This window comes from Tyto alba, unplaced genomic scaffold, assembly GCF_018691265.1.
Source record: "Tyto alba isolate M040663 unplaced genomic scaffold, T.alba_DEE_v4.0 Super-Scaffold_41, whole genome shotgun sequence".
NCBI lineage: Eukaryota > Metazoa > Chordata > Aves > Strigiformes > Tytonidae > Tyto > Tyto alba.
Window position 1 is genome coordinate 21,629,429 of NW_024881317.1, and position 12,535 is coordinate 21,641,963.

Genomic DNA, 12,535 nt, shown 5'->3' on the forward strand with positions numbered 1-12,535 from the left:
AGGAGGAGGGGTGCCTGCCCCTGCTCCCCATATCCCAAACTCTCCTCCCCGGTACGGGCACCGGGCCAGCGACAGGAGCAGGGCTCCATTCCTCGGAGCTCACGACGCTTCGCCGAGGCTTAACACGTCGCGGAGCCGAGCGGGGAGAGCGCGTGCTGCTTGCTTTTCACATGCCTGGGGGTCACGGTGCCTCCTAAAATAAACCCGCCGAGCTTCACGCGGCCTTTGCGTGGCGGCACGTGGGCCGGGAGCGAGCGCGGAGCAGAGCCGAAGGTCCGCGGCGGGGGGAGAGGGGAACGGGGGGCAAAATAAAGGGGGGGGGGGGAAGGGGGGAAGGTCCAGGCTGTGTCCTGGTGGGGTTACAGTGGTTATGGGTGGGGGTGAACCGGAGGGCTGCATCCCCCAGCCCCACATCCCTCTCTCTGCTCCGGCCGGGATCCCGCTCACCTGCGGGATGTTTTATTGATCAGGCCTTGCCATCAGCCGGGGATTTAAAAGCCAAGCCCGGCCGGAGGGCTTGGCGTGGTCGGTGCCTGCCCTCTGCTAGCCCTTTCCTGGTGGGGGATTAGATGAGCTTGGGCTGAGCCTCGACAGGTATGATCTCCTTTCAGAGCTAAAGCTGCTTCTGCCCACCTTCCCTCTCCTTTCTCGCTGGCCTCCAGCACCGTGTGGGGCTGTGTTAGGGCTCTGCCTGGGGCGGACGTCCCCGGAGCTGCTGGTGAGTCCCTGCGGGGCTGGAGGGTTGCCATGATGTGTGTCCCCAGGGGATGCTGTGCGTGTGTCCCCGTGGGACGCTGCCTGTCCCCAGAGGACGCTGTCTGTCCCCAGAGGACGCTGTCTGTCCCCAGGGGATGCTGTGTGTGTGTCCCCGTGGGACGCTGTCTGTCCCCGTGGGACGCTGTCTGTCCCCATGGGCAGAGCATCACGCCTGCGCTGCAGCCAGGAGGCTGAGCTGCCCTTGTCTGTCTGTCCTGCCAACAAAAGTGGTGGCTGATTTCCTCTAAAAGGTGAGACAACCTCTGGCTTCGGAGGGTGTCAGGAGTTTCTCAGGGTTACCTGGCCCCAGCACTGTGTTACCAGGGGGCTGGGGGCAGGAAGCAATCTCCTGCCCAGCAGCCCCACACATGGCCTGATCCAGCATCCTTGCTGTAATAATAATAATAACAATAATAATAATACTCATATTACTACTATTAATAATAATACCAGTCTCCCAGCACTCTCCCCTGCTTTTTCCTGGATGACCCAACTACCCTGCAAATGCAAATTGCAGTTAATCTGCTCCGTTGGGATTTGGAGCAGTAAATTCCCAGCCCGTGCCAAGTTTTTCCAGAAAGCCTGGCTGTGTGAGCCCACCACCCACCGGGATGCCAGCAGGCTGGAGCTGCTCCGGCTCGGAGTCACACCTGTACTTATCACGGTCTCGTCCCTGCAGAGACATGTCCTTGCTCGGAGCAGCGCCGCGGACACCCCGCAGTGCCCATGAGACTGAGGCGGGGAGCTGGTGAGTGCTCTGAGGCTTTTTACTAAAATAGCCAAAAATCTGTGAAATCTGGGGGTTTTGTTTGCTTTTAAAGCCGGCTGCTGACAAAGAGCAGCTCGTAGCATCCTTTTGGTTTGAAACATGGCAAAACACCCGACCACAACCAGGCATGATGCTTTCTTCCGGATGATGCTGCGAGATATTTCTCCCTTGAGCTCCCATCACGACTCCCCCCTGCCCTGTAAAGGGGATGCACTTGATCTCCCTACACCCCTCGTGCCTTGGGGCACCTCAAAATCTTTATCAGGAAAGTACTGCTTGAGGAGAGAAATAAATGCATAGACATCTCCTGGTATTTATTCCACTGGTTATAACAGTACCATGGCACGGGGACGGTACAGGAGGTGGAGAGACACTCAGCTGAGCACAGCGCACAACTACAGCACGACAGAGGAGGAGGTTTTCCCTTATCAATTTGTTCTTCTCCTGGGAAGAACAAGGACACGAGTGGGTCCCACCCTGGGAGAAGGAGGGTGTGCCGCTGCCGCTCTGGGGAAGGGCTGCTGCAGGTTCAAATGAGCACCGAGGAGGGGGGTTAGTCCTCTCTGGAATTAATTCGGGGTTTATTCCTCTCTGGAATTAATTCAGGCTTTATTCCTCTGGTCCTCAACACCCCCCTTCCTGCTGGGCTAAAGGGGCTCCTTCCCAGCTGGATCCTTTGCGGGGACCCTCAAGGGAAAAGTGGTTGGTATTTCTTGCATGGACGGGATGGTTTTTCTCGTGTGATGGGTAGGGGATGCAGGCTGGGGGCGGGGAGGGGGGCATTTCACATTGTGCCTCATCCTTGCCAAGAAAACTGGGGCCTCCCTGTCACTTCTGGGGGGGCTCGGTTGAAATGTGTAGGCAGAGACACAGTGTACGGGCACCGCTCTGCTTGGAAAGCCTTTGCCTTCCCATGCTGACGTGGTTCAGCTGCGCTCTCAGATCGCTCAGGGATTTCCCTCCCTACAAACCACCCCCCTCCCCAGCTCTCGCTAAAGACACCCACGGGCAGAGGAGGAGGCGTTGGGGTATTGGAGGGGACATGCTGGCTTTTTGCTGTAATCTCAGACCGGAGAACAAAACAAAAACCACACAGCAGGGACATCTGGGTCAGGGACTTGAGGCTTCACGGCTCGGAAGAGGACCCGACTCACACAAGGCAAGGGTGACAACATCAGTGGGGTCCCCGCTGCAGGCAACAGCCACCGCCAGACCCTTCGCTTCATCCCCTCCCTTCTCCCCAACCGTCACGTTGACGGGGAGAGGGGGGCTCAGCCGGGTCACATCACGGCGCATTTCTCAGCCGATTGCTTCAGGTCCTCTAGTGTGGCCGAAGCTTTGTCTTTCAAGGAGTCAAGGTCCAGGTTCTGGATGTTGCTGAGCTGGCCGATCACCGAGTTCTTCTCTTCCTCCTCCTCGTTGTCCTGCTCGATCATCTTGGCCAGCTCTTTGGGCAGCTCCACATCGCCTCCCACCAGCTGGATCTGGTTGTCATCCGTTTCGTTCTGAAAGGGGCCCCGGGGAAAGTCAAGCAGGGTGGGAAAAGGGGCTTCTGGAGGCACTAAAGGCACATGCAAGGTTCACAGCAGTGTCTGCACAGGCTTTGGGCTGTTTTCCCATTTTAAGGCCTGTGTGGGTTGGTCCCTGGGGCTCAGCATCATGCTCGTGCTGGGGGCAGGATGCTGACCCAGAGGGGACACGGCTCAGCAGAGCCTGGGCACACACCAACAGACACGGCAAGAGCCGAGATGAGATCCTGAGTGTGCCAGCATCAGTATAAATTGCTTTCAGCTCGCGTTGGAGGGGTTGGGGAGGTTTAGGCACCCAATTAAGCTACACATATGCTTAACGACTGCGCCCACTGGAGATCGGGGTCAGCTCTGCGCTGGAGAGCCACGGGGAGACTTTGCAAAAGGCAGCCCGGCTGCCAAGCGGGATCAGTGATGAGCAGAAGAAACTTGTCGAAAGATTAGAAGGGACATCTCAAGCATGAGAAAGCAGCAAAAGGATCGGGGGACCAGATCTGAACAAATCCCTGTTTTGCCTGGAGAAAAAAGAAAAAATATCTCTCTCTTCTTTTTCTGCCTTTTCTCGCTTTTGGCAGAGGAAAAATAAATTCTCCAGCTGTTTGTTTCCTGGCAATAGAAGGGGTGTGAGAAGTAGTGGGGTGTGCATCCAGGCTGGCTGAACAATATCAAACAAGCTGAACAATATCACTTGGCTTAGCTGACCTTCCTGAACTAATATTAGCCTGGCTCCAATTTAGAGTATTCACCACTGAGAGACTCTTGCTGAATGAAGGGTGGGTTTGGGGAGAGAAGAGCTTGTGGCAATTCCAAGAATGGCTGAATTATCCCTTGATTAAATTGTTTCTAGTGAATAATTCATCAGGCGGAAATTCCAAAATAGGACTTTAGGTAGGGAATGTTTGCCAAATAATCTGGGGAGAGGAGCTGGCTAATCCAGCTGGGTAACTCCAGCTCCGCTCTCAGCTACGGGGCTGAGAGTCCGGGGTGAAGGCGGCTTTCCCTCATCCAGCTGGATTTAGGGGGCAAAAGAGAGGAAGAGCGGGATCAAGCAAGGCAGAGGTTGTGTGGTGGGGGTCCCGCTGTTTGGGGCTGGTGGCTTGTGGTGCTCGGGGGGGGGGGGGGGGGAGTGACAGGAAGGGGCCAAGATTTGGGTGGAAGGATGCTTTTTAGGGGAACTGATTTGCACATGGACTTTGTAGCCCCAAACTCCACCCAAGCAAGAGGGTCCGGTGCCCCTTCCCCTCCCCGCAGAGCAGGGCTGTTGTCTGTCCCCCCGTGGCCCATCCACCAAGCCCCCCATGCGGGCTGCGCTGGGGCTGTGTTACCCCCCACGCCCGGCACGGCCGTACCTTGGGGAGCCTGTACTTGTCTCGAAAGTGGGACCGGAACGTGGCCCTCTCCGCCTTGCGCTGGGCAAACTGGGCATCTCTCTCCATCCTGCGAACCACCCAGGGCAGTTACCAGCAGCTGCAGCCCCCAGTCCCTGCGTTTGAGCATCTCTCCCCCCACCTCCCCCCCCCAACCCGGGTAACCCCCCAAAGTCCCAACTCCCCAGTTTTTCCTCTCCCCGGCGCAGCCTGAAAGGAGAAAACAATCCCATCTCTCAGGCGAGGAAGCGGATTAAGGGATTAGGGGGGCTCATTAAACTCCCTCATGGCCCTGCTGCTCCCAGCGCTGTCTCCCCCCGCAGCCTCCCATGCGTGGGACGGGGGGGCTGCAGAGGGACCCCGGGGGTCCGCCCGCCCCGGTCCCCGGTGCCGGTTGCACTTACTTCTCCTCCACCAGCTGCCGCTGATATTCCTCGTACTCCTCACGGGTCATGCCCTGCGCCTCGGCCGGAGACTTCTCGCTCTCGCTCTTCTCCTCGCCGCCCAGGCCCCCCGTCAGGTTTTTCAGCTGTCCCCCCACCATGCTCTTCACCATGAACGCCATGGTCGCGGTCCCCGGGGGCGCTGGGGAGCCGGGGTGCCAAGCTACCGTGGAGCAGGGACGCTGGGAGAACTGGGGTTAACGGGGAGCTGGGGTTCTGGGGTGCCGAGGGGAGGGGGGATGCTGAGTTAGGGGGGGAACGGGGTGAGCTGGAGCGCTGGGGAGGCGATACGGGGTGCTGGGAGTAGGGGGGTTCCCGGGAAGCTGGGGTGCTGGGGGGGGGGGGGCGGTTCCCGGGGTGCCGGAGCACCGGGTTACGGAGGAGCTGGGGTCAGCGGAGCCGAGTTCCCGGAGCACCGGGTGACGGAGCAACCGGGCTCAGCGGAGCCCGGGTCCCGGGGGGGGGGGGGGGGGGGGGGGGCCGGGCTGCCGGCGGTCAGCGGGACCCCGCCGCCTCGCCGCCCATGGCGGGGCCGGGCCGGCCGGGGAGCGGAGCGGAGCGGAGCGGCGGGAGCTGCAGCACCGGGACACGGACAGCTCCGGTGTGTGCGCGGAGCCCGGCGGCACCGCCCCCCGCCTCCCCCCGCCCGGCCCCCGCCCGGCCCCCGCCCGGCCCCCGAGAGGCGGAGCCGCCGCCCCCCCATCCCACCCCGGGGGGGCTCGGAGAATCCCGCACACCCCCCCCCCCCTTCCCATCCCACCCCGGACCCCCCCGGATCCCTCAGCCCCGCCTGTTGCGGGTCCCGGCGGCAGCCCCCCACTACCGGCCCCGGGGATGGATGAAGCCGCGGCGGGGACCACCGTGAGCCCCGCCTGCCCCCTCCCCGGCCACCGCGCCTTCATCTCCTCCTCTTCGGGGACAGCTAGCGATGATAAACAGCCTGGCTGGTTTAGCCCACCGAGGGGCTGCGCTGGAGCAAACCCACAGCAACAGCTTCCCCCCCCCCCCCACCGCCTATTCCCCGTCCCTTGGGTCTGGCTGGAGATAAAAACAGGATTTAGCACTCTGTACAAGCCATATGTACCCTACACGAGGCACAACTGTTGTTTGCTTGTAGATCTAAAAGCTGGCGTGCCCAAAAGCATGTTCCCCTCTTTCCTAGTGGTATTAATTATATTAATTAATATTAAAGCTGCTACCAGCTCCCACAAGCGCCGCCTCGCTGACGTCCCAGCGCCGGCCCAGGGACCCACGCGTTCACCGGACACCTACATCAGGAGGCCGAGGACGGAGCAGGCGTTGATTTCGTTGCAGAATTCCCTCCAGCCCTCCTGCCTCCCCACTCCCACTCCTGCCATTTCCCGTGACTGCAGCCGTGTCGCGGGCCTTGGGGAATGAGCCATTAATGGCATCAGAAACGCACCTCCCTTCCAGATGGCCAGCCTGGCTTTAACATGTATTTCTCCCTTTTTTCTTTTCCACCCAGGAAAAATGAACGTGGATCCAAACCCCAATCCTGGCTTGGGGGAAATAATTTAATTTCCGAAATTTAAAGACAATCTCTGCAGATTAAAATGATGGTACAGCCATGAAGCAATAGAGTAAAGTGATAAAGGGAGGGGGGACTGGCCACTCTTTTCCCTTCCCCCCTTGCCCAAGGTAACACCAAGCAAAAATTTGTCTTAAGAGGAAAATTTAAAAAGAAATCATCTATTTTACTTGGATAATAATCCAGTCAGCAGTTAGGCAGTGACCGCTGCTCTTAGGGATCGGAGCCCACTTTTGGAAGTGACAAAAGGGGATTTGTCCCAGCGAAGGATCTCCAGGGCTATGGCTAAATCCCGGCAGAGCAGAGCCCCCTGAATGACGCCAGCAGTTCCCCTGGGTTCATCTGAAAGTGCCAACCACCTTTCCACACCCAGCCGAGGCACCGTTCAGCACAACTCCAGCGTCACCCACACCACCTCCCCCCCACTCAGATGCCACTGTGGCTGCTGCTCGCCCTGAGTCAGTGCTGAGCTGGCTCCTCATGAGCCCTACCAACCGTTTGAAGCAATGATTTTCATTTTTCCCACTGACCCGCAGACCCCCTAAGCCTTTTCCCACTGACAGCCCATGGAAAAATGCATTTTAACCCACAGTGAGCTTTCACAACCTGCTTAGAAATAGTCTGAGAGCCCCAGGCACTCTGCACTCCCGTTGCCAACAGCGTGTTCAAGTTCTGGCTGTCAGTCAGACAAGGACCAGATGAAAAGAGGGACAGAGAGAAGGAAAAACATCCCTGCTTGTGTCCTGGAGCCGCTTTGCCCCTGGATGCCGGGCAGGTTTGAGCCTTGGGTTGGTTCAGAGCAGACTTTTGACATGGCTGGTCCCAGGAGCTTCGCTCAGGCCGGATTTCTATCTAAGCATTCACTAACAGTAAGAGACTTGAAGTCAGGACCAATTTTTTCCAGCTGGGTTAGATGGGTCAGCTACCACGTAGCCTCCTTGTCTCAGAAACTAAGAGGAAACAGCTCCTGATGAGCAGAAATGCTTGGCCAAAGCAGTTAGGTGAAAATTAGCACGCAATTACCGGCAGCGGCTGGGACTCAGCCACTCGTGGCAGGGATGCTCGCCCACCACGGACGTGCCCCACGGAGGGGGACCATGAGGTTGACCTTTGCAGCCTCTCGCAGCCCAGGGTGCTTGGGGAACTGGTTTTGTAAGGATGGAGCTCGTGGTGATGCTTCGAGGTGGTTGATTTCCCATTTGCTTTTCTTTGGGCAGCTCAGCTGTTCCTTATCCCTGAAATATATTCAAGTAAGAGTGACTCATCCTTCCTCCCAGGACTCTAACCTGCAGTAATGAGATGTAAATCCTTGCTTGACCTATTATATTAGCTTATGCTATATCACACATCTCTGTGGATTAGACGGGAGGGAGATGAAATGTCCCCCAGTAGCAGCCAGTCTCAGACAAGCTGGTGGAAGTTAAGAAGATCTTCTCTCAGCATTGACACCTGATTTGAATAGGATGCAAGCAGTTCGGTTTCCTCTGCCATGGTGAAAAGGATCATTTCAGCTCTTCTTTCCAGGTAAGGGGAGAACTGGCTCCAAAGCCACAGCTGGAAGCTCTCCCCTCAACCCGGGTTTCACCTGATGCTCCAGAAACCCTCTGGAGGGGACCAGAATTGGCTAGGATTTCCTGGAGTGGCTGGTTCTTGGAGTTATCCCGTAGATTGTACAGGGGAGGGGAAGGGCCTGTGACCTTGAGTTGCAATGCAACAGCCGCCAAAGGGCAGCGATCCGATCCTTGTCAGCCTGAAATCCGGGGGAACACAGAGGTTTAAACCTTTGAAGGCCCTAAGTAGGTGAGCTAATCCTGGAAAGACGTGTGTGTGTGTGTGTGTGTGTGTGTGCTGGAGACACGGCGGGGGAGGAAATGAGAAGGTGTTTCTAAACAAAGCAGGCAGCCTCTCTGCTGGGAGAAGTCAGGCTTGCACTTGACGGTTGATTGTCACTTCTTGTGCTGGGGACCTTCTGCTTCTTCTGCTCTTCTTGCACACTTCTTCTGGCCCCGGGCGTGGAGGAGCAGAGTCACCTTTGCTATTCCCACCTGCGGACGGGGATGCCCCAGCGGGTTGGAGACAGGGGGACCCGGCTCTGCCCTTCACTGCCACGCAGCCGGGGAGCTGCCTGCTCCGGGAGCAGGGGTAAGGCATGGTGACATCCACCCCGTGGAGGTGACATCCATCTGGAACGGGCCTGGATGCTCAGCACCCCCTGGGCGGGGAGCTGAAGCCAGCGGTGGGGTCACTCTAGCCTTGAGGAGGGTGGGGGACACTTTCCCCTTTTCTTTGTGGTCTTTTCCAGCAAAAAAGCGATAGAGCAGACACTGATTAAACCTCAGTACTAATTAATCTCTGCTGAAGTGTCTTTTTTTTTTTTTCCATAGAGCAGATGATGAAAGTATGCTGTGTATCCTCACCGGCGCAATCAGCTTCTCCGTGTAAACTACTTAGCTGTAAGAAGGTAACTATTACTCTGTGACAGCTATTAAGAAGTTATTAAGAAAATGCTGAGGTGCTGAAGCACTGGGATGGGGGGGGCAATGCAGAGGGACCTCAGGGGCCACAGCCTGGCTGGAGGGTCCCGGCGCTGTTATGGACCACCGCAAGCTTCAGCTGCCAACAGTTCAGGAGAAAATATCCTGAGGTCTTGGGCATAACATCCCTTCAAAGGGCAGTTCTGCCTAGCACTCACTGGGATAAAAGTGCCACCGTGTCATTAATATAGGGAATAAAGAAAGTTTAGCATAAGGGTGTTGTAAATTATCAAATAAAATTACTTCCTTTCATGTTACTTGAATGTAATTAAATAAAGCTACGTGCGTCTGGCGTTTGCCTCGGCCAAGGAAGATGAAATGCAAGGCAGCTGCCAGCTTTGTATGGAAATGAAATCAAAGCTGCCTTTTTGTGACCTGGGGAGGCCATTTCAATGTAAAGCCTTCCTATTCCTATAGGACCAAGCCTTTAAGTTCTGAAAATCTGTCATCATCACCTAAGGATGAAGAAGTCCCAAAGCGGGGAGGATTATTACTGTTCTTATTTGAGATTAAGACTTAATTATACTCAGGGAGAGCTATATAGCACATAGGGTATAGGTCAAATGTTGCGTCATGTAATGAATTTTTGTTTTTTGAAAGAACTTGTGTTTAATTGTATCCCGGGCTCTCGTGCATCCGTGTGCCTGCGGAGCTGCCCTCAGCGGGGATGTCGCTGCCGCTGCTTGTGACAACATGGGCTGAGCGTGAGAGGGGGCACGAAGGAAGAAGTGGCAAGGTCCTTTACAGGGTTGTGCCCATCTCTTCTCTTTCCCAATATATAACATTTAAAAATTGTATATTGCTAGTATTATTTTGCTAATGAATACCCTATACTGTTCTGGGTGATATGTCTCCCTTAAATCTCTGCTGTGGGCATACACACGTGTATATCCACACAGATGTACACCCACTACAAATTTTTCTGTTCAGATCCCCACAAGCTGAAGACCGTTAGAGCCCTTGCTGCCCAGGGAGGTTTAATGCCAGCCCGTGGAAAGGATCAGTCCCTCCCCATTTGTTTCTGGGCAGGAGGAGGTGCGACAGCCAGGTACCCTGAGAAACCCAGCACGCCTGGCTGGCCGTCCTCCTCCTCGCCCTGGGGTGGCCTGGCAGAGCATCCCCTGGGAGACCCCGGGTGGTACCTGGGAAGGGAAGCCAGGAGTGGGGGTGCTGCTGAGATGCCCCCTCAACTCCCTCTGGACCCTCTGGTCTCGTCACGGCGTCTGAGTGGGCACGGGGCTGCCCAGGCTCAGAATTTCAGAGCAGAGGAATTCGAGTTGTTTGGGGTGGGAAGGGTCCTGCCGGGGCTGTGTGCAGGGGACATACAGCCTGTGTCCCAAGGGATGGGGGGGCTTGGGGGTGCCCTGGGCGCGTTAGCAGAAGAGGAGGGTAACCAGGCAGGGGAGCGGGTCCCAGCACAGATCAGGGTGGTTGTAATCCCTGCCAGCACACGCGCTGGGAGGAGAGATGCTGTTGGGGGACGAGGAAGAAGAGTTTGGGGTTGGAGGCGGAGGGGAGGGTGCTCCCACGGCAAAATCTGCACCCAAGCAGTGACACAAATGTACACGGACAGTCACACAGAGCAAGTAAACAGGCACATGGGGAGACCATGTGCTGCTTCGCTGCTGGTGGTGGAAAGCAAGCCCGGAGCAAAGGCACACGCCAGCCGAAACACACACACGGTCACGCACACGCACAGTTTTCCCACGGGGGATCTTTCCAGCCTTGCCTTCATTTCCTGGAGTGCTCAGAAGGAAAAGCCAGAGAGAGGAGCTGGAGAGGTGAACGACACCGAACGGTGACGGGAATGGCTTTGTACACCACGCTAAAAATAGTCCTGGTGATAAAGTCAGCGGCGGAGGGGGAGGAGGTGCAGGCAGTGCACAGATGCCGGCGAGGTCTGCCAGCGGTTTGGAATCCCGCACAGCAAGGATGGAGCAGAAGGAGCCTCGTCGGGGCCGTAATTAGCACTGGTAATTTGCTCCAAGCAGCCCTGAGGGGATTAAGCAGTGGGCAGCTTGGGAGGGAGCCTGCCTGGAGACTGTTACGCCCCCTCCTCTTGGGATGGACGGTTTGCAACCCTGGGAAATGGGAAGCAGCGAGCGATTGCTGCAGCTGGAATTGCGCTGCGAACAGATGGGCGCTCTGGTTTCTTTTGCAGTGAGTCTGGGGTGGTTGTTTTGATGTTGTTGTTGTTGTTGTTTGTTTGTTTAGGGAGAGGAAGGCTCGCCGCATCTCTGGGGCTCTCGGGGTAAGGGGGAGAAGGCAGGCAGGGGCTGGGACACGGGGAAGGCGCTCAGGGGAGAGCCGAAGCAGCAAGAGCCCTGATGGAGAAGGGAGAGGGTATCCGCAGGGAGCGGAGGGCAGCAGGGCAGGGGCTGAAATTTCAGGAGCTTTTTAAACCCTGTGTCTCTGTCCTCCTTGCGTGCCAAGTGGCAAAGGCCTAGGGAGAGGCGAGGTCCCTTTGTGCCCTTGCACCCCGGAGCTGGGAGTAGCTCCCTGCCTGCTCTGGCCGCTGACGATTCACGCTGAGGACTTGAGGCAGGACGGGAGCTGACACAACCGGGCCCAGTGCCAATCTCCCCATCGACGATGGGAGGAGGAGGAGGAGGAGGAGGAGGAGGAGGAGGAGGAGGAGGAGGAGGAGGAGGAGGAGGAGGAGGAGGAGGAGATGTTGTGAGCCGGCACCCGTTAGCCACAGTAGCCCCTGGGTGTCACACGGGAGCCGGCAGCCTGTCCCCTCTGCCCACGCTGCTGATGGGTTCACAGCTGATGGAAACGACCCCCCAAATTCCTGGGGGGAAATCACCTAGTGGGATACAGGCTGTCCTTGGCTGTGCCTCACTGGGCAGCAGCCCAAAGCAGTGGGACACGCACACACCCCCCCACCCCCAGAGACAGGAGGCAGGAGCAAACAAACAGCCCTGCATGGGGGAAACTGAGGCACGGATGCTGGTGGCAGGAGGGGCTTGGCAGCATTAAGGTCCCTTCTTCGCCATGAAGAATGGGATTTCTTACAGCAGTCTTCTCTCAGCATCCTCCAACTCCACCCCGGAGGATGCTGAGGGTGTCTGTATGGCACCCAACAGCCCCCAAAGCCCCTCTCCTGCCCATGGGACCGGGCACAGTCCCAGAGGTCGGCAGCGCGGTGACATTTAGAGGGAAACCAAAGGTCTAAATGGGTTTTGGGTTAGGTTTTCTCTCCCTTTTTTGATGGCTGGCAGGGGCCCATCGGCCAGCAGTAACCCAGGGCAAGGGGATGCAACAAGGGACCAGACCAAACCCCCTCCCTGCTCTCTGTTGGCTACCATCATATGGGGGTGCTGGGTGTTTCTCGCCGTTTCAAAAGCCACGTTTCTTGCAGGCTTTGCCTGTAAACGACTTTAATCTTTGTAAGCCCGAAAAGTAAAGCTGCTTATATGGCTAGGGCCTGCTGGAGCGCTAGGAGGAATGGGGAGGGGGGGATGCAGACAAGAGGAGGCGGAGGGGTTAGTCCAGGGGAAATGAAATCCTACAGAGGATGAAGCCCCATCACATCCCTGTCCTGTCCCCCCCAGCCACCCCGAGGTCTCAGGAGAAGGGGGTCGG

At 57.1% G+C, this 12,535-nt stretch overlaps 2 protein-coding genes across 5 annotated transcripts; one reads left to right on the top strand and one right to left on the bottom strand.

Annotated features, from left to right (window-relative positions):
• Nucleotides 1–1,818: 1,818 nt before the first annotated feature.
• CPLX3 (complexin 3) lies at nt 1,819–5,459 on the bottom strand. The gene is made up of 3 exons (XM_032990495.2): nt 4,826–5,459; nt 4,404–4,491; nt 1,819–3,030 (listed from the first exon to the last, which is right to left on the bottom strand). The coding sequence occupies exons 1-3, from the start codon at nt 4,984–4,986 to the stop codon at nt 2,806–2,808; spliced, it is 474 nt and encodes a 157-aa protein (XP_032846386.1). The 5' UTR covers nt 4,987–5,459; the 3' UTR covers nt 1,819–2,805.
• Nucleotides 5,460–5,597: 138 nt separating this feature from the next.
• Nucleotides 5,598–11,160, top strand: LOC116961007. Of its 4 annotated transcripts, XM_032990152.2 has the most exons (3): nt 5,598–7,937; nt 8,798–8,874; nt 9,548–11,160. In XM_032990152.2, the coding sequence occupies exon 3, from the start codon at nt 9,847–9,849 to the stop codon at nt 10,747–10,749; it is 903 nt and encodes a 300-aa protein (XP_032846043.2). In that variant the 5' UTR covers nt 5,598–7,937; nt 8,798–8,874; nt 9,548–9,846; the 3' UTR covers nt 10,750–11,160. The 4 variants fall into 4 exon arrangements, with proteins under 4 accessions (XP_032846043.2, XP_032846044.2, XP_032846042.2 ...); XM_032990153.2 differs by having other exon boundaries at nt 5,598–8,555; nt 8,798–11,160; XM_032990151.2 differs by having other exon boundaries at nt 8,798–11,160.
• Nucleotides 11,161–12,535: the final 1,375 nt, after the last annotated feature.

Bases quoted from the DNA above. Each gene is read 5' to 3' on its own strand.
- CPLX3 (XM_032990495.2), bottom strand. From the start codon at position 4,986: ATGGCGTTCATGGTGAAGAGCATGGTGGGGGGACAGCTGAAAAACCTG. The intron at 4,492-4,825 runs GTAAGTGCAACC...GGTGGTTCGCAG, and splicing joins CGGCAGCTGGTGGAGGAGAA to GATGGAGAGAGATGCCCAGT. The intron at 3,031-4,403 runs GTACGGCCGTGC...GGCCCCTTTCAG, and splicing joins ACAAGTACAGGCTCCCCAAG to AACGAAACGGATGACAACCA.
- LOC116961007 (XM_032990153.2), top strand. From the start codon at position 9,847: ATGTACACCCACTACAAATTTTTCTGTTCAGATCCCCACAAGCTGAAG.